The following is a 20757-nucleotide window of genomic DNA, read 5'->3' on the forward strand; positions in this document are numbered from 1 at the left end:
CAGAGTTTAAAGATGAAGAACTGTTTTCATGTGAACTAAACGCCTGAAAACAATAATCTCACCATCTAAAATGTTACATGCACTCTGCACCAGTGTGTGAAGTCCAACACCGTTCTAAGAGAAAAATAGCAGGAACAATTCTTGTTAAAGCAAAAAGTGCAATCCCCTTCCTACTCACCCCTGATATTTTTCTATTTTATCAAGTAGAAACAGCACATGTTCCACATGTAATGCATTTGCAGGAGCATTCATAACCACTCAGTGTGCAATGATGACTCCAGACCTAGAAGAGTCAAAGATTATACCAGGAATTAACGATCATATAGTAACCTTTTAATCCTGATCTTCTCCAGATAGTCTCCTCAGCATGAGCTTCTGCTTTAGCTCCAAATTTTAAATCCCACTGGTTAATCCTTCCATTCTGGTTTTATTCAATATTTTTCAGTGACCACAGTAGATACAACATTCACTTAGCCCTGTCTCCACGCTCCACACTGAGCTTTCTGCTGTGCTCTGGAGCTGAGGGAGCCAAACAGAATGACAACACCAGCTGGGTCCTAGTTTCTCCTGTGTTAACTGAAAGAATTCCATTGTTCTTCCATGTTCCATCGAAGTACCTCTGCAGATACTTTCAAGGCTTGGTACACACTGAATGTGGTCAAATGGATCAAATAAACATGTGAGAAAAGGTTATCTTAAGGAGTAACTATAGAAATTAATAATTTAAGCTCTGTTTCATAAACTCTCAAGGGAAATAAATGACAAAAGGAGAAAAAGATTATCATTAAACTACTTATACAGTTCTAGAACCGATACACCATAGACATTATGTGATTAAATTGGCCAGATATACAGATTTAAGGAAAGATATTTTCAGAACATAACATCTGCAAAAGGGACATTTTAAAGATAGTGAATGGGAATGAACTGATTTTAAAAAGCAGGTGAATTCAAACAAAGTTAGTGCCACATTGAATATTGGACCAATGAATTGTTCTGTACAAACTTTTTTAACAACTTACAGATGCCAGTCAGGAGGTATTTCCAATGGGCAGACAAATCAACAGGTTACAGGGCTTCATGCACTGTGTGTCAATCAGTCATATATTCAAAGACTGTCATCACTTAAAGAAATGACCTTCACAATTTCTATTTAAAAGCAGAAAAAAGAACCTGATCCCTCAGGAGCTCTGACATGATTATCTGACGGCAGCATCTCTATACTCTTCAGTCATTCCCACTTCAAATACAACTCATTTTTAATACATGTGCCACTCTTTCTGGTTTAATTGACTATGTAGATCACTTAGGAATTCCTAGTGAATAATTTCTGCCTGTTGCACGGTTACCACATTTTCTGACTGAATGAATTACCAGCCTTCAATCAGAAATTGAACCCCACCAGATTCAAAACCATTGTCCTATTAATGAATAAATTTTACCGAAACAAATGAACATTTTCAGCTAGGAGTTAAGAATCATGAAGTGTTCCCTGTTTTCGGTGTTTATTTTTGGTTACATGGTGCCACTTTAAACTTGCCTTTGGCCTGTATTTTCCCAAGTTAAGTTTAAAACTCTGGTGTTTCTCCATTGACACAACTGCTAAAAACATTTTTTTTGGGGCCCAAGTGCAGGGTCGAGCTCTATGATCACAAAATATTTTTTAATTTAAACACCAACCTTGATGAACCTCACTCTACTTGTGAATTCACTCAAACCCTTTGTTATGTATTGATTTTTTTTAAAAGAATGATTATTGTGCCGCATGCATTAAATGCATAACCTAGTATTTTATTTTTAAGACTTTGCTCTTACTTTGAACCATTAAATAATAGATGCTTGGAAAGTAGTTGCAGAATAGCCTTAATTGCAAGGATCCAGCCAGGAACATGTGAAATAATGCAACAGCGCTTTTCTATCCCTGTGAATGCTTTAGAAAAAGCACATCCACTTGGCATCAGGAACTCAATCCAAAAGGCCAGTTTCTCCCTTAGGTTAGGCCCCTCATGCCTCGGCCTGCAGACTCTGCCTGTGCTCTGTCAACAATGCTTTGGCCGTTAAGGACAAGACAGTGAGAAAATAGTGAGTGTAGGTAGGGTACTTCTCACCTCACCTCCCAGTGCAACTCAGGCGATTTGCAGCAGAAGACTGTGCATTTCAGAGGCCATTTCATCTCCTTGGCTGCTTCATTATTTCAGTGTAGACCTCCAGTTTATCGCTGGTTATGAGGTTGCTCCGCTGTGCCTCTTCATCTGTTGCAAGAAAGCAGAAAACATCTCTTCTTTTTTTTTTCCCTTCAGTGTATAAAATGGTGAACCGGCTTCCCACTAACAGGTTTCATGTCAAGCAGCTTTTTAAATTTTTTAGCAGCACATCATATCCCGAGGCTGGGAAGCCCCGAGTCAACCCTCAGGATGCAAGGGACTGCGAGGAATCCAGATAATGGCTGTGCTCCCGCCTCACAGTCCACTGACAGCACACGACGCGGAACGGGGACGCACGCGATGCAAACTACGTCCTCATAGCAAGGTCACTTTCCACAAACACGCACTGGTTATTGAAAAGAAGAACATGGCGAGCAAGTCAAATAAGAGCCTGTGGATTAAAATGAGCCTTAAAAGGGAATTAAAACACATTTAGGTCAGGACGGGCCTGCCTACGTCTACGAAATAATCACCAGACTGTAACTGCCTTACCAAGATCAACAGACCTTGGACTGTCTCCCTGGGCACGCGTGACGAAGTTCGCCAGCGCTTACTGTTCGTGGAACTGCGGAGTGGAGAGTGAAGCCCTGTCTCCATCACTGGACATGAGGGGGACATGAGGGAGAACTGCAATCCTGCGATTTCAAACCACCACTGGGCAGAGCATCCTGCAACGTGAGGCTGCAGGATCCCCATCATCCGGCGTCACTTTCTTACACCTTTTTTTTCCATCATCTTTATATATGAATAACAATGCTCTTCAAATACAGAATGTAGTTCTTCTACCTGTGTTTTTTTAGCATAAAGATGATTCCTTTTGTCGAGGAATGGCTCATTGTTTCCCAGTGGGGTGTGAGTCATCGCATTTGTGAAAGTCTTGGGGGAATCAGTCAAAACACACAGCAATATTGCTTTTTTATTCAAGTAATTTGGCCTCAATATTCTCACATTTTTAAGATTATGGATTACGGGGCGGTGCGGTGGCACTGTGGCTAAGGATCTGTGCCTGTGGCCGGCAGAGGAGTCCTACTCCGCTGGGCCCCTGATCAAGGCCCTTAACCCCAGCTGCTCCAGGGGCACCTTATAAATGGCTGACCCTGCGCTCTGACCCCCAGCTTCTCTCCCTGTCTGTGTCTCATGGAGAGCAAGCTGGGGTATGAGAAAAGACAAATTCCCAATACAATAAATTGCATATTTGGCCAATAAAGTGATCTTATCTTATTATGAATGAAAGTGGCTTAATTACGGACAGTGACTGAAAGTTGCTTAAGAGTACAAATAACAATTAAAAAAAATGATTTGAGATAGTCATTTCCTCTCATCGTCAAGTATGAATCTACAGTACATCCAGAATGCCCAGATTCAGACTAACATATTATAATTGATCACTGAATAATTTACCTTCTGACATTTAGTGAGATCGCAAATATACAACAATAATGATAGTAAGAAAAGTCGCTTGCTCCTTTTCTAAGATAAAGAATGAATAGAATAGAATTTGATTGATCAGAAGACCGTTTCAAAGTAGTTTTGCATTCCTTAAACTCACACATGCTGTACAATTGCTCTGTTCCTGTTTATTTCGAAAGTGCTTGGCCTCTGTAACAGTGCTTTGAACTACAGTCTGTAAACATCACAACCACCCCACACCTTAAAATGTAAACTACCTTGTATGCAGCTACTTTGTATGTATCAGGATTTATATATTCAATATTTTTTATTTAATTTTATATAATACTTTAGCATGGGGAGAAGAACCAGTAAAATGTGTGAACCAGGAAAATAAGAAAAATACTCTGTAATGTCACAAAAAGCATAAGGCACTACATTTAGCTCATGGCGAACATTTAAAATCTAGCTCTCAGGAAAAAGTAAGAACAATGACCCTCATAATACAACAACATTTGGAATATTGCATACAAACATCAGGCAGCCTGAAGTAAAACAATAAATGAAATTGATGAGGTAAGGACGCTGACCCAATGTGAGCAGAGGAGCACAAAAGAGAAGAGTTAAGTCACATCAATCTGCCTCTAGGCTGCAATACAGTATGTGTCCTTTTATACAGTATTTTCAAATCGAATTCGAAAACAAACAAGGCTGAAAAGAATTGTCACAGGTCAACTTCACTGATGGTGTATTCAAGTATAGCAATGCAGTGTAATTGACAGCAATTATAAAGATTCAGAAACCATGCAGTTTTACAATGTTTTAACACAATAGCATAACAATGTTATGGATCTGGAGCTACTTATGTCTTGGTGAAAAGAAAAGATCTGGGCCCACAGGTGGATTGCCATGTACTTTTTTGAGATGCCAGAGATTGCTCTGTATCTCACAGAGAAAAACATAAACAGTATTGAGAGAGCACTGGCAACCCTGCTGATAGTTGGAGGGAATGTTACAATGTCCTGTTGTATATCTCTTGCACACACAAATATTCCCACGTCAATCTACAGTAACAAAATGATTTTTTTTCCCTGTATAACCAGAAAGCTTACTCACTCAGATAAAATACGGCCCTGGTGTCTTTCACTTGCAGCACAGTTATCAACTAGTCTTCAAAATATAAAAGCAGATTCCCTAGCTGTTCCCAAGATGCTGCATTCTACAACTCAATGAGACAAAGGCTTGATCAGTGTGACCTTTTCTAGACTGAATTTCATATAATGTTCCCTAACAAGGGGCCATGCAAACTGTCATACACTCTGAAAACACGAGCCCTAGCAACCTTTTACTAGCACTCTAAAATAACTCTGAAGAATGGCTGCCCTTCACACTGCCTTTTAACTAACAGTTTTTGAGGTAAATACAGAACGTGTTGAACTTGTGTCATTGTCAGGCATCCCGGGGAAGAGCTAAAATAAACAGCAAATCATAACACACACCGACTTAAACACCTCTTGAAAGGTCACTCCTGGTGTCTCCCAGTGAGCACAGTGGGTAAGGCTGCTTGCACACAGGTAGAGCGCTATGGTCACAGGTTCGAGGCTGGGTCATGGCGACTCCCTCATGCTCTAGAGGCTCACTGTCATGGCCCGGTTCCCCGTCAGGGAAGATGCGGGTCTGTGTTTCTAGTGGAAGAATCGGAGGCACGATAGGAACAAGCTACCCAGCCAAGTTCCTGCAGCCAACTGGGGCCGAACGGCCTTCTCTCCCGTGTGACAATCCTGACGTTCTTCTCTGCAGCCGACTGTGACAGGGGGTCCAGCGGGCGAGGCGCGCTATGGGCAGAGTGCCGCCGAGGGGAGGGGGGATTAGGCGGTTTATCAGAGACACCTCCCGCCCCCTTACAGCCTCGCCGTGCTGCTCCAGACTGGGAGACGACTGTCGGATCTTCATAAACAAACAATTCATAACAACATGAATGTTTTACATCAGTGCATAAAAGTATATTAAGTTGAAAAAGAAACTAAATGTCAATACTATCAAACCGCAAAGATGTACTTCATTAGAGGCTTAAGATAAAAAAGGCCTAAGCAGGAATCCTATAGAAATCTCCTCTGTGTGAGCTGTTCACTTCTTATCCTCTGAGCGTGTTAACGGAGAGCTGTGAAACCCGCTGTGTACTGACTGGGATGCACATCTGCCTCAAAATCAATCACCACAAAGGCGTGTGCTTCAGTACCAGTTCCCCAGAAGAACAGAATATCGCTTTCATCCTACTTGTGCACACACCCAGAGACATACACAGACAGTCTTCTGCTCATTAATACGGTGCTCTCTTCACACTCAAGTCTTGTATCTGAATAAACAGCTATAATTTCCCACTCCAGCAGCCACAGCAAGATCACATTTTTACTGATTCATATTGGAGTTCCACTTTGCGGGACAACTCAACACTGAAATGTCTCAAACGTATGTTGTTTTGTGGTGAGATTACACCGTCAAACCTACACTAGAATACACCTCTACCCTCGGTATCTGTCATTCCCTGGCGCTTGGGAAATACGACATTATGTATCACTTACTTTCTTGGGAAGTTGCTCAACCCCCAGGGATTTCTGGAAACATCCTAGTAAACACAATACATTGTATGGCCATTTTAAGTTATCATTTTTTCTTTTTTATCTTGTCAAGTTCAACTGGACAATACTGTATGTTGTTGACAAAACACTTAAGATAAATTTCATGCTAATCAGACCGCAAATGACATTGTGAAATGAGAGAAATCATGATTTCTATATACTGTATACTACATGAGACATTGATCAGAGACTTAACACACTATAATTCGATGCACTCGCTTGCTCCAAAATGAATAGAAGGAAACTTCTAAAGGACCTAGTTTTAAACAGTGATGGTAAAGGGACAAGTTGTACAAGTTTTCAATTCCAGAAGTAGTTGCAGAAACATCTTAATTTTCTAACATGTGTATTGAGATCTAGAAAAGACGTTACAGGAAAGTTACAGGAAATCAGCAAGTTTGTGTAGCCTTTAATTAATTTAATTCTTAATTTTTTGTTTCCTGAATATATTTGTTGAAGAACCTCAAAGAGGTGGTACAATTGTTTCTTATAGGGATTAGATCACCATCAAAGTGGTACTGCAAATATCTGATACCAAAATGGGAACAGTATGTCGAAAATTTTAGATTGCACATTCACTTTCCACAACCTAGACCTGCTCTGATTTAGAAAAAATTTCTACCCCATCTAACATCTCACAACACATGGCCTAAACCAGCTAATCACAAATTGCACTGGCCTGACATCCATGTGAACCATCCATTTCCATAACTGCTTGGCCAAACACACGGTGGTCGTGAGCAGCAAGCTCACAAAAGGGGGACGATTTAGAGACTCTGATTAGCCTGGCCAGCATGTCTTTGGGCTGCAGGTGAAAAGCGGAGCCCCAGGAAAATCCCGTGTAGCCCAGGCAAGAAAAAGCAAGCTCCACACAGAAGGTGGTCCGTACCTGGACTGCAGCCAGCACCCCAGAGTCGTGTCGTAATCGCCCCATCTCCATGCCACCCCCAGCGCAAACCAACAAAGCATGACATGCTTACACTGCGAAATTTAAAAATATTAGATAATCACATTTATTATTGATAGGCACTCACTCTCCATTGACAAGAGATCAAGGAGCTTCATTCCTGCAAAAAAAGGATTTAAAATAACTGCATCATTCTTCAAAAGCAACAGGCAGGTGGAAGACGTTTCCTCAACCGCCCCCTGTCATCCGCTTTTGTGGAGAAGGACTACTTTTTACATGTTAAGAAGACAAAAACCTCCAAGTTAATGATTAGTTGGTTCATTGACTGATTCTCTGATTGGAGCTTAATCAAGCTTAACTGGAGCTTTAGCATAAACATGTTTATGTAATTATAATGTTTATGTATACAGTCGTTTGTACGCTTTCTAACGGCTTGTGGTCACTAACATGAGAATGAAATGCAATCCAAATCCGAAAAGATAAATGCTACTTCAAGACACTAACAGGTATTAGTTTCACTTGTAAATCTAAGTGCAAGGAGAGCACAGTCTGCAAAGATATTTCTAGCACATACCTCCAATTGGGTCATGCCAGAGAAGAGATGGCAGTGTGTTTTTCAGCCTGACCCTTTGCTATAAATTAAATAAAACAAATGCATGTGTTATGATAACAGAAAGGACAGAATAAAATTAATCAATAAAAACTAAGCATCTGATACTCTTAAACAAACAAAGCATTTGATTTGGACATTATAAGCACATTAGATATTAGCACATAAAAAAACCATGATGAAATATATGACTGGCATTTTCATTAACATTTCATGACATTTTATAACATATTCGTAGATGAGTCTCCATCTCAGGAGAGCCCTGATGCAGTTAGTTTTATTGGTCACTGGTTTCTAAATACTGGCAACACCTGTAAATTACTGAAGATTTAAGGAAGTAATCTGTTCAACTAAGATAAGACTAAGATCACTCAGATCCTTGCAGAGTACTTAGGTCTGGTCCCTAATGATCTCTAAGTTACTTAATTTAACAAATCACCTGCTTAATTGAGCACAATTAAATTGTTCCAGGTCTTTAGAAATGGGTGATTTAATGATGACCTATAAATCCTGCTGATCTGGGGCTCTCCAAGACCAGACTTAAAGAGATCTTTAAAAGAACATATCTGTGTTTTTATGAACACACCAACTATCCACATGCTGTAAACTAACATGAAGCAGCTGTATGTTTACACTTCTCACCGTGGAGTGCACCCACAATGGGACATCACTTTCAACACAATTTGCTCAACTTAATAAATGCCTCAAAGAAAGCTTTAATCGCCAGGAACGTACACAGTACACAGACATGAGCAGCTTGTAGTTTGTGAAGATAACTGACTAATTCAATATTGCACAAAGCATATCCTACAACAGCAAGAAAAACGTGAAGTGAGCGACTAAAATGTAAACACAAAGACTTTTCCCAAGTTTAATTTGACGATTGTGAGGATGAAACCCAGTGTAATCCCATCTAGCAAAACAGATCTGGTCAACGGGAATGGCAGATGATCAGGAAGGATTGCTAGATTTTCCCAGGGAGGGACAGACATGCTACGGCCAGTCTGTTTGTTCCATCTGGGAGAACGGGAGAGAGTGAATGCTTTTTACTACGAAAAGGAAGACGCACAAAGGAAGACTCTCATTGGAGATTTGCAAGCAAAAAAGAAGACATCTATAAAACCTCAAAGTAGCCAAACTCCAGACTTTTCTAACATAATTTTGTAATATTTAACATTCATTTTTTTAACATATCTTGAACACTACTCAAAAATATTTTCAAACGAAGGGTATCAAACTCATCCAGATAAGGAAGTGCACGTTTAGGGCGGCACCATTTACAACACTATGCCCTGAGCAACGAAAGCCCTGTATTCTGATCTTTCTCCTACCGCGAGGCTGTCATTTTGACCAACCCACCTCCTGTTTTTGCGAGCAGCTGGGTCTGGTTTGGTTGATTTTATGGACGCTCTCCTCAGCTACAGTACCTAGGCCCAAGGTGTGTTGCATCCCCAGAAACACCACTCCCCATTTCTGGAACAGAATCAGAAGCCCCATGGAACAGCGGTGCTTGCACCGTTGCCAAGGTGATTTAAAGAAGTGGGATTTCAGATTATTTTGGCTACACAGCACAGGATGTGTATCTCCTCCCTCAAACCTGATACTTCTTCTTAGGCTAATTGGTAGTCTTCACAGACTATTTTAAATCACCCAAATACTTTAAACTGTAACAGCCTGGAGAAGTGCAGTGAATATTCATAATAAACACTTAAAATATTTAATGCAAATAAACAAATGACTCTTATGGCACTGTCAACAGAAGCACGGTGTGACACATACAGCACAGCCAACTAATTTAATTCCAACATTACTGGTACCCAGTTAAAAGTCTTAATGTGCCAAAGCACAAGGTTTTTACAGGCAGCCTTAGCCCTGACCTGAGATTGTACCGACTGCAGGCTTGAGGTGGACAGGAGGTGATGATGTCAGGGCAGGAGTGATAAATGGGGCGCCAGTCACACACTGTTAGTAAATACCCGGCATGGGTCTTCTTTAATGGGCTACACGTCCTGTACGTACAAGTACAACAGGGTGAAGCACACCTGCAAGTCGCAGCCCTTGATAACGATGTCTGTCAGCCTGACCTTCACCCTGCGTGCAATGCAAGGAGGAAAATAAATCGTTCATCTGCTGATGTGCTTCTTGTCTAACTAACCCCTCCAGCTGAAGGACGGCGGTCGGGTTCGGGGTCAACACCGAGCGGAGAAGAGAAAGCCGACGGCGTCTGTAACTACACTCGTACAGACCCTCGCTGCGCGGCCCTTTCAGCTCTTACAGCTTTGAGGTTTTCGAATTGAATTTCCTGTGGCTTCTTCAAGTTAGGACAAAAGTGTTATTTTCGCAAGCACAAGGCAGCTCCTCGATGTGAAGTGAAGTGAAGCTCTGCTCTGCGGGCTCAGGGCTGTGGGTGCTCTCACGTAGGCTCGGAATTAACTTCCACATTTGGAGAGGAATGATCTGTACTATTTCCTCTTTGTTAATGACATCCAGGTACTTTATTGCCTAATAATTTCCACGTTTAGTTCAAATGCTTGCAATTAAAATGCAGTGTATCAAGGAGGAGGGCTGACGTCTCTGATGAGCTTATGTTCATCATAATAATTATAATACTGCAAGTAAACGCGGAGCTAACTTAAACGCACCGCAAACTTCAACTACTCACCCCTTTTTTATCCCATGTCGTGGCTGTGAAATCGTGTACAGCAGGGCGATATAATTAGATTGAAATTTTGAAAGAGAAAAAAAAAAAGTTAGAGGGAACCCGAGCCTGCCGGGATTGGTCTGTGTATAAAAATGGCTCAACAACGCCAGCGGATCCGTCTCTATAGCAACCATCCCGGCTGTGCGCTCCCTCCCTCGGCCCCTCTCCACCCAGGGACACGGGAGGGGACGCGTGTGGCCTTCCCGGGGGGAAATCGGGCATTTTTCACACACCCGCTCCTCAGACTAAAACTTATCGGTCCTTTGCCGGCGCGGAGGTCGTGTTAACCCGGGGTGACTGAAAGCGAAACGCAGAGGAGGGAGGGTGGCCGGCGGAAAGATCCGTCGCCCGATCCCTCAGGAGCGGGGCCGAGGGCGTTACGATCCCGACCTGTTGGATCCCCGGGATGGGGGGTGCCGAAGCAGACTGTCCGGACCAGCCCCCCCCCCCCCCGGGATCCCTCGGTCACCCCTCTTTCCTGTCTCCTCTCCCCTCACGCCCCAGGTTTCAGACTCATTATTATTATTATTATTATTATTATTATTATTATTATTATTATTATTATTATATATGACACCTGAAGAAGGCTCCACGGCCGAAAAGTTGTGTTCTCTTTCTTCTTTTTTTCAGCATGGAATAAACCTATTGTTCCTTTGCAGCCTACGCATGCTGACGCAGCTACCCACCTGACTTATTATTATTATTATTATCATCATTATTATTATTACTATATTAAATTTGAACTCCTTCATTGTATTCAGTTTCTAAATAAGGAAGACGGCGGCCTTTTAACTATTGCGTTTCTGAAGTAACCTAAAATCTCCCACCTTTGAGTGGAGAAAAAAAACCTGCAAATGTACCGTTGAGCAGCTAACTGGTTCAATGAAGAATTCCAGTTCAGTCTAGAGCTCAGCTGCTGTGAAAGCTCACAGCATGTTTTGGGGGGCCCCCCCGGACCAGCATTGAGAATCCCTGCATTTCTTGGTTGAGGATAGACTGCCTTCTTGTTTCTTCATCCATCCATCCATTTTCCAACCCCTTTATCCCAAGAAGAGTCACGGGGGAGCTGGAGCCTGTTCCGGCTAGTAATGGGCGCAAGGCGGGGTGCACCCTGGATGGGACGCCAGTCCATCGCAGGGCACACGCGGACAGAAACACACTCACACCAGGGCCGTTTATCCTAGAAGCCAGTTGACCTCCCAGTATGCCTTCGGAGCGTGGGGGGGGCACCCGGAGGAAACACACGTGAACACGGGGAGAACATGCTGGGCGAGCTCCACACAGACTGCACCCCAGCACCGGGACTGAACCCAGGGCCCCAGCACCGCGAGGCAGCAACAATCGCCCCTGCCCCACCACGCCGCCCCTCGCTCCTTCGCCAGGAAGAAATCCACTGTAGGCACGGAGAACGAGCTTTGCCAGCTAAATAAAGAAAAGACAGGAGGCAACAATGACGCTTTAGGAGATCAATATCAGATCTCGGCGCTTGTATGAGAACTCAGCTGGACCCAGGGGAGGGTGTCAGGTAAAGGGTTTGAGAGGCTGTGTTGTATTTTTAGTCCCCGTCTTTCTTCAGATAGGCTTCAAACTGGAACTCAAGCGGTCACGTTGAGCACACGCTTTCTCAGTTTTAAGACACAATCCTACAGTTTTGCCTCTGGCATAAATGAATCAGGATTTAAAAAACAGGAAATGGTATTGTCATGCTGAACATTTGACTTAAACTGTGACAGGCAATCACTAAAAATACACTATAAGACATTCTCACACTGAACCAAAATACCATGTAGTCTGACTCATTTGAGAAGAAAAGCATGTCTTTTGTTCATTTTCTATGCTTATATTTTTCTATGCTTTTTTTTCTTGGAAAATTCAACGGAATAATTACGATTACAGAGCAATTCTCTCTGTAAACTTGGACATTCTTCACCCTATGAAAACAACGTGGGCCATTTTATACAGATATTTCTGTTCAACATATACTGTGATTTAATTAAATAAATATTGAAATCACAAACTCATTTATTCATGTCACTGTATTACTGATCGTCTCTGGCTAAGTACATACATTTTCAGCTCTGGTATTGGCTCCTGCACATGATAGTTGTACATTCCAGAGGAAATGTGACTGGTGATCCTGTTTGCCCAGCAAGGGAAAAGCCACTGGGAAAAGTCAGTTCTGCTAGCTGTTGAGTAAGGCTGCTTGTGGCTGGAGCCAATGCATTTGCAGGCTGTAGCTGTGTTTTAAAAAGTATCTTTATCTGTGAAACTAGCTGATGTTCTGAAAGTGTCTGTTACATTTCATTATCAAGCACCAAGGCATAATGATGACAAAGACCAAACTGCACCACTGTAGCCCTTTAATGGGTGACGATAAACCAAGGGAGGCTCAACATGGTTAGGCTACTGGGGTGTATTTGCTCTCCATCGCCCCACAGTTTCACTGTCCACTTACAGTCACTGCCAGCTGTGCTTGTAGGCAAGGCAGTGTGTCCTCCAATCCGTACAGATGGCCATGTGAACTACCTTGTTAGGAATCCCTGCACAGTTGGTTTCAAAGAGCATTTAAGGGAACAATCCCTGTCAGGAGAGAACCGTACATTCACAGATTCAAGATTCAAGAGTTCGAATCTTGCCATGTCAACAAACTGGGGAATTTGCCCTCTGTGCAGCACAGATAAAAAAATCAAAAAAACAAAACACATATTATATCTCCACATACACAATACATATTATTCCATCAATCAAAGGTCTATTCTACTCACATTCACGTCCATATGATCAATGCAACTTCCTAGATCTACTTCCATCCAAGATCTACATACTGAGGTACTTAATGGCCTCTGGAGAGCTGCTGTTTTAGAACAAGCAGGACTACATCTGATGCTTTGAAACCTCTTCCCTGAAGGGAGATGTTTAGAAAAGGAGCAGGCAGGGTGGAAGGAGGTGAAAGGGGCCTGTGGACACCTTCCCAGACAAGAGAGAGAAGATCACCTCTGATGATCTTGGGTGCTGTGCACATGACTCTTTCCAGCTGTCTCCTCTCTCGGGCTGTTGTGTTGCTGTGTCACGATCGTAAACCCCTCCTCTTTAGGATGCTCTAGCCCTTCCTTGTTTTATTCGTAATCTCCTGCACCTGCCTTCGGTTCCTGCCCCCTGTGCTATAAAAGCCAGACGTTCCTGCCAATCTGGGCTCAGCTTTGGAAGATGGACTTCTAGGAGTGTCTCGACGACATCGGCTTCACAGCGGCATCCTGACCCTCTGAGTCCGGGACTGGGAGCGTTTGGTCCTGTTACCCCTCTTTTATTCCCCCGACCCTTCACCGGATCCCACTCCGGCTTTTAACTCCGTTTGTCTGTGTCAGGATGGATCACCCGGATTTGGACATTGGCTTTCCCTGGTTTAACTTACGGACTCCCTTGGACTTGTTTGCCTTGGGCATACCCTCCCCCCGAACACCAGCGCACCTTGGACACGCCCCCTGTTCTTCTTCCAGCCCTTATCCTAGTCTTTTTCCCTGTGTTTGTCTCATTCCCTTCCAGATTGTGCTGTCTGCATAGGGTCCTGAAAGATGCTTGGTGACATGCTGCACACCTCACTGTTATTGAGAGGGTGACCGTGCCCTTAGTCACAGTGCTGTAGAGGTGTGTCCCTGCTTCCTGATTTACTCCAAATGTCCTCAGCTGTCCTAGGGAGTACAGCCTTTAGAGTGTCCTGTCATGTCTGTGCCTGCCTCTCAGAATAAGAACATAGGAAAAACCACACCACATGGCTGGGCAGCTTGTTCCACTCTTCCCAGCACCCTGATGTCTGAGGTCGATGTCTTTCACTGCCTGGGTGCAAAGAGAGTCAAGTGTCTTGATATTCCAAGTAGCCGAGGATCATGAATGGCTAGACAGTCATCCTTAACCACAGCTAGACAGCCAACAGTATTGAGTAGCCAGGCAGTGATATTTGTTTGTTTCTGTGTAAAGTGACAACAGAAACATGTATCATGCATGGGATTAAGTTTTATGAAGCATACCATATATAAAAGTCTTCTACAAGGCAAATTACTCAAGAATACAGGCATGTGGAGCTCTCTCCCACTGTCATCTTTTCAAATGTTAATCCACTAAATTAATTCATAAATGTTACTGACAAACTGTGAAAGAGAGCTTAAAAGAACGCAAAGATTTTTATTTTTATTTTCATTGCCTTTGCTCTTGAGATTCAGGTTACGTGCAAGAACATTTTTGCCAGAATCAATAACTTAATCTTGAGAATTACCCTTGCAGGGACTGGCCTCAGATTAGACGAGGTGTTTTTAAGGAAGTGCATTAACATACAAAACCATTTAACTTGACAAGAAGCCAAACAAAACACGATAGTAAAGGCTGCATTTCTATTAAAAATGAACACCCTCAAAATAGATACTGTATCACAACATCTGGGCACAGGGCACAGAGGTGTGTGTCCCAGACACAACAGTGTCACCTTTACTGGGTAAGACATGACACTTAAATTTAGCATAAAGCAAAACAAAATACAATTATTGCCCATATGGTTGTAATTTTCTTCTTTTCTGGCTCTGGTTTGACAAGCTGAAAATAGAAATTCAGCTCAGCAATGCAGCAGAGAAAGAAATAATAACACAATGTATCTTTCAATGTGACATTAGTTACCACACACATGTCCATTCCACAGAATCTCTCCCCGACAAAACGCAAGCAGGTTTTTTAAAGGTGGGTAACAGTTTCAAATTTGTCTTTGCTTTCTGGGGCAGGAGAAAAAAAAATCCACACTTTTTTGCATGAATAGTCTGTCAAGGTTTTTAAACACGAAATGTTTCATGATTGTAAACAATTTAATTGTATTTAAAAGAATGTGACTTAAGAGGTGGCATTAAAAGTAGTTAATAGCAAATAGCAGGTACTGTATACTATAACATACAGTGTGGTTTATAATAGAATATAGTGTCATGTGGTACAGGCTTAATTAATAGGGTCAAATTATAATTTTAAATACAATTGCAAGGCATGTAGCAATTCTGTAATCTTTCTGTGTTGATAATTATGCCCCACTATGAGTTTTTGTCTTAATGGAAGTGAACCCAGTCTTCCAACAGGAGCACAGCATAGATTGGAATACAGTACAGTATGTAAGTCATACAACCTGGGCTGCATCAGCTTCTAATGCTGATTGTGCAGTCTGGCCAGTAACTTTCATTGTTGATAGCATGAGCACTTTGTTGAATTGTTGATTGCACTTTCTAATCTGTTTGTGCTTTTAATTAGCATTTGTTGAGTGAGCCCTTGGCTGTTAAAATACAACAAAGAAACTGGAGAAGAATGTAGAAAAGCAGCTCAGTGTGTTAGAGCACGCTTTCTGGAGAACAAGCGCTCAGAGATATTCACATCTGAAGGCTTGTGGTCTAAAAAGCAGAAAAAAATGTGATACAGTTTCACCCTGAATCTCTGAAGTGTTGAAGAAAAGACCAAGTTGGTTTAACAGTCAATATGACACCAGTGTGCAAGTCAAAATAATAAATTCAAATTTGTAAAAGATTATATTGTCAAGAGTATTTCAACTTTGTTTACGGTGTATGCACCATATTTTCTTGGATTTCATATCTGTGAAAAATAAATGTTTCGATTCTAATGAGGGATTTTCCTTCTGAACCGGTCTGCAGATTGGGGATTGGCTGGGGACGCCCCCCACACACCTGAAGCGTCAGCTGTGCATGAGGGAGTTAGGAAGCCACTCTCGAGGAAGGAAGGGTTAGTGTGCTCTGTACGTGAGCCTAGCTGGGAGGAAAGAGGGGAGAGTAGGACTGCACAGACAACACAGCTACTCTCACACACCTGCTTAACATGACAAGACCATAGTACAGCACTCATCTACACAACAATGTCAAAGTGTCAACTTGCTTCTGATCTACGAGGCACCAGCAGTGCCTACTGACCCAACAGATAAAGCACTTGCAGACCAGTGGTCAGGGTCTGGGTCAGGCTCATTAGCCACCCGTGTTGTGATCAGGTTACAACACAGGAAGAGCTGCTGTCTGGTACACTGAGTGAACCTTATCACAGCATCAAGCTTAGCACGATCTGTGTTTCCTAAATCCTCACTGCCCGTTCCCTAGGATCTTATTTCTATCGGCGTCATTCATTCCCCCAGCTACGAGTCTGGAAATGAGTTCCCGGTTTCGGGGTCTTGTCAAAGCCTTCCCCGAAACTCCAGAAACACGTCTGCAGCACTACAGGAGTCTGCACTTTCTGTCGTTTCTTCAAGAAAATGTGGAAGATTCATCAAGCCCTTTCTCCCTCTGCAACAGCCACGCTCACTGACCCTATAACAGACTTCCAGTACAATTTCAATTCTGGTAACATGAGGTGGATTGGTAAATGTACCAAACACCCGGTTCAGTACCTTCTTTTGTATACTGGTTGTATCCCAATGGTAGACGTAGTGAGGTAGGTAAGGAGCAGCAGCTGTGTGTAGCACAGTGGGTCCTGTGTCTGGTGAGGGAGAGCTGAGTCCCTCCTAGCTAATGGTAATTGTGAGACTGCGGTGCAAGAAATGACAGGTGGCCCAGGCTCAAGGGTTGTACCACAGAAGCCAGCTTGATTGAAAATTGGTGATTCCAGATTTGGAGGTGGAAGAAGAAGAGAAATAACTGCCCGCTCCGAATTTAAAAAAAAAAGCTCTATTCTGCTATTCTGGTCAGCAAATTCCAGTAAATCAGAAATATTCCTCTGTCATCGTTTCCATTATACTGGAGCTCTTGAATGGCTAAATTGGACTTAAAGGTAAGAGAATAAGAAAAAAGAATCTCTAAATCAAGTTTAATGGGCTTCCCTTCAGAAAATCAATATGTTCATACAGCCTCATAACTTGCAACTCAAGCCGTTAGTTTTCAATGGTGACAGTGAGCTTCTGGAAGAGGCATTATCACAAGCTGGGTGTGCAGTACTTGCAACAGCTGGAGCTGATTTTACATTTAAAAGTAAAAGGTATAAACCGCACATCACACACACTGTTGTATGATTATAAATACTGCTTTTTAGATAATACTTCACTGGAACGATTTAGGCCTCAATGATATCCTACCACATCCCTTGAGGTATCACGCGGTCACACAAGAAAATATTTAAGTTAGAAAATGGAGGGATAGCCCTTGATCAAAAAATGTTAAAATATTTTCTGGTGAGAAAGGAGCAATATTTGTTTCCGCAACCGTGACAGGAATTACACTTCCATAAAGAAGGTGTATGGGCACTGCCTTGTGTCAAACCCAGCAAACAGCTTGTGTTTTCTGAACAGTGGATAAAAGATGGAGTGCTGCTCCATTATTTAAAGACAAAAGTGCTAAAACAGCTAAAGCACATTACACAGCACTACAAAACTATACTGTCGCCTAGCAGACACCCTCCCTGGTTTAATAAGGTGTCATGTGAAGGGCATTTATACGGAAACCTAGTTTTGTACTCTTAACCAGGCTTTCTGTACAAGCACAGGGAGACCTTTACAGAAACTCTTGTTCCTTGAAGAAATTAAGGCTCTGTAGAGTCAAGTGATGCTTCAGATACGTCCCTTCTTCACAGCACAGCACGGCAACATTTTGTCTCTCTGAGAAGGTAGTGCAGAGTGCAAGGCCTCTCATTTGTATCTGCCATCCCTGATTAATGATATTTCATGCTCAGAAGTTTTTTTTTTTCTGTTAATTTCCATAAAGAGGCAAATGGATTCAGACAGCGCGGCCAAATACCGCAGACGTCATTTAACTTGTGTGCGGAGTGGATAGATTCATTTAAAAGGTTTTCAGGAAAAAAAAGTTTCTTATGTAATTATTTCCCTTATTATGCAGATCTGTGTTTACAGTAGACTTGCCACCGCACATTAATATGGCCCAGTCTGGGACTGCCAGCTGCTGACTCATCCCTCGAGTCCCTAAAGACACAGGCAGGAACAAGAATAGAAAGGAGCGAGGCCCAATTAAAACTCTACGCGTGTGTAAACCAGGAGATAAAACAAATCCAGCTTTCATACTGGACATTTCTCTATCTGGATACCCCTGTGGCACGGAAGCAACCCAGATTCAGGTGGAAACCGACCCAGCCAAGGTCAAATGGCTAAACAAAATGCACTTTAATTAAATTCTCTCGGTGACTCATTGATTCCGTTAGATAGCACTTTTTTTATTCTTGCCTTGTGTTAAGAAACAGTAGTTTAGGAAGACATTTTTCCCCAGGATGTTTTGGATTGTCAGGCCGGTCCTGCAACTACAGGGTTGCCATCCCAAGGTGCTGGTTGTGTGGTTCCACAAAATATACACAGACTGGCACTGTATGACTGGGCTGCTCTTCAGCAGCACCGACAGATCGCGACTTAAACAATATTTCCATCCACCCATCTTCTAACTCTTTATCGAATGCAGGGGCGAGGGGTAGCCGGAGCCTATCCCAGCCAGCAGTGGGCACAAGGACACGCCTGGACGGGACGCCAGTCCGTCACAGGGCACACACTCACACCAGGACCAGTTCTTCCCAGAAGCCAGTTAACCTCTAGTATGTCCTTTGGACTGAGGGAGAAAACTGGAGCACCCAGTGGAAACACACACCAACTCAGGGAGAACATACAAACTCCATGTAGATAGCACCCCAGGAACTGAACCCAGGCCCCCAGAGCTCTGAAGAAGCTACTGCACACCACTGTGCTGCCCATAACCACATGCTCAATGTATACAATAACCATAATCTTTTTCTTCAGGCTTTGCCATTCCATTGATAAATGCCTCCCCACAATTACTGTTATTTTTTTTTTTATGCATTAACAGAGCAGCTCAACAATATACAATATTACATGTTTATACTTGCCTGGGCTGCGAGTGGAGGGCTTCTGCAGTTTACAGTTTACAGAACTACAATTTATAGTTCTTTGAAAGTACTTGCAGCTAAACACATCTAATTTCTATTTGTTCAATGAATATGCGAGTTCTAAAATAACTCCACGTACAGATTAAAATGTATTTGATTAAAGCTTTTATTTATTCCAGTTCATTTCCTTGCTCATTGACTTTAGAGCATTCTCGCGGAGCTTGTGGAAAGAGTGTATGTGCTGTTCAGATGAAGACTCAGGCTTGATTACGAAAACAAATTAATCTTTATTCAGTAGGGAGCACAGTAAATCTCTCAAAACACAAACAAGTATTTACAGTTTCATAATCATGTGTAACAAGAAGGAACTCTGAAATCCCTTGAAAACATACAGTTGAAGATATTAAGTCATGGATAAGCATTTTGTGTAAAACTGATTTAAAAAAAATCTTATGTAATATAGTATTCAATTTGATGCCATGTGCTATAGCTTTCTCAGGTGCTCATAGACTTTAAGAGAGGCGTAAAACACATTCAGCTTTAAGAACAGCATTTAATAGTGCCTTTCTGTTATGGCCTCCACATATCAGGGTCTGGCTATTACAAAACAAGTTTGTGAAGGTACTTCACCATTGCAATATTTCCTTTAAATGAATGGGTACACAGCTGGTAATTTAATCATTTGCAGGAATATGATGCTGGAGCACAACATATCTAAAATATCTGTACTGCGATAGACATCTGCTTTTCACATCATTTGATATGAACCCTGTCATACTGAAATGATTTTATCTTACAAGATTCTTTTCAGCACGAGCTGATTCCCATGGCTTTCTCCAGCTGGTTTCCGGGGGCTAGGAGTCATCTTGTCCGTAGGTGAGGACAGACTCCAAATCCTTAAAACTGATGTGTCCGTCTGAATCCCGATCCACCTCCCTGTATGGGAAAATCACAGGCAAAAAGCAGTGAGTGAGACACCGGGCAGCACCACGTCTTCAGAGAGCCGCTGCCGGGCGTCCTCCCTCCCCCCGTGCCACGCTGGCGCCGGCGCTGCCCCGCGGCCCGTCCCCTGGGCGCAGGAGAGAGCTGCACAGCTGGGCTCGGGCCGACACAAAGACGTCTTTAAGCAGGTGCAGAGCTGAGGCGTGTTAGGCAGGGTGTTTCAGATTTAAACCGAAGACACTGTGTTTTGTCCCCCCCAATCACTTCTTTCACTTGGGAATGAATTGAACTGAAAATGAATTTTGGCTGGGCCCACTTCCGCCCGAAAGTGAGGGTCTCGCCCGTCCACAGGACCGGCAGACGCTGACAGCACTCGTGATTCTTTGCTGGGTAACAAATTAGTATTTAACATGGGAAAATTTTACATTCACATCAGCCTTGGGACCACATTTCTTCAACCAATTTGTTAGACACGCTGTGGTAAACTAAAAATCATACTGTTTTCA

At 42.6% G+C, this 20757-nt stretch overlaps 2 protein-coding genes and 1 long non-coding RNA gene across 4 annotated transcripts in view; all 3 read right to left on the reverse strand.

Annotated features, from left to right (window-relative positions):
- foxn3 (forkhead box N3) overlaps positions 1-507 on the reverse strand; it is a 77612-nt gene extending 77105 nt beyond the window's left edge. For both annotated transcript variants that reach the window (XM_088647502.1, XM_088647507.1), the window contains exon 1: positions 331-507. The gene's annotated coding sequence lies outside the window, so the exon portion shown is untranslated. The remainder of the gene's footprint in view (positions 1-330) is intronic.
- Positions 508-3471: 2964 nt separating this feature from the next.
- LOC148653024 (uncharacterized) lies at positions 3472-10726 on the reverse strand. The gene is made up of 5 exons (XR_015941577.1): positions 9109-10726; positions 7714-7771; positions 7122-7213; positions 6176-6219; positions 3472-5540 (listed from the first exon to the last, which is right to left on the reverse strand). It is a non-coding gene; the product is annotated as an uncharacterized LOC148653024 (long non-coding RNA).
- An 8850-nt stretch (positions 10727-19576) lies between these two features.
- The window catches only part of efcab11 (EF-hand calcium binding domain 11), a 44600-nt gene continuing 43419 nt past the window's right edge, over positions 19577-20757 (reverse strand). The window contains exon 6 of the mRNA XM_088647514.1: positions 19577-20245. Coding sequence (XP_088503640.1) covers positions 20164-20245 — 82 coding nt within the window. The 3' untranslated portion in view covers positions 19577-20163. The remainder of the gene's footprint in view (positions 20246-20757) is intronic.

The sequence above is a fragment of the Lepisosteus platostomus genome, chromosome 10, assembly GCF_059453375.1.
Source record: "Lepisosteus platostomus isolate fLepPlt1 chromosome 10, fLepPlt1.hap1, whole genome shotgun sequence".
NCBI lineage: Eukaryota > Metazoa > Chordata > Actinopteri > Semionotiformes > Lepisosteidae > Lepisosteus > Lepisosteus platostomus.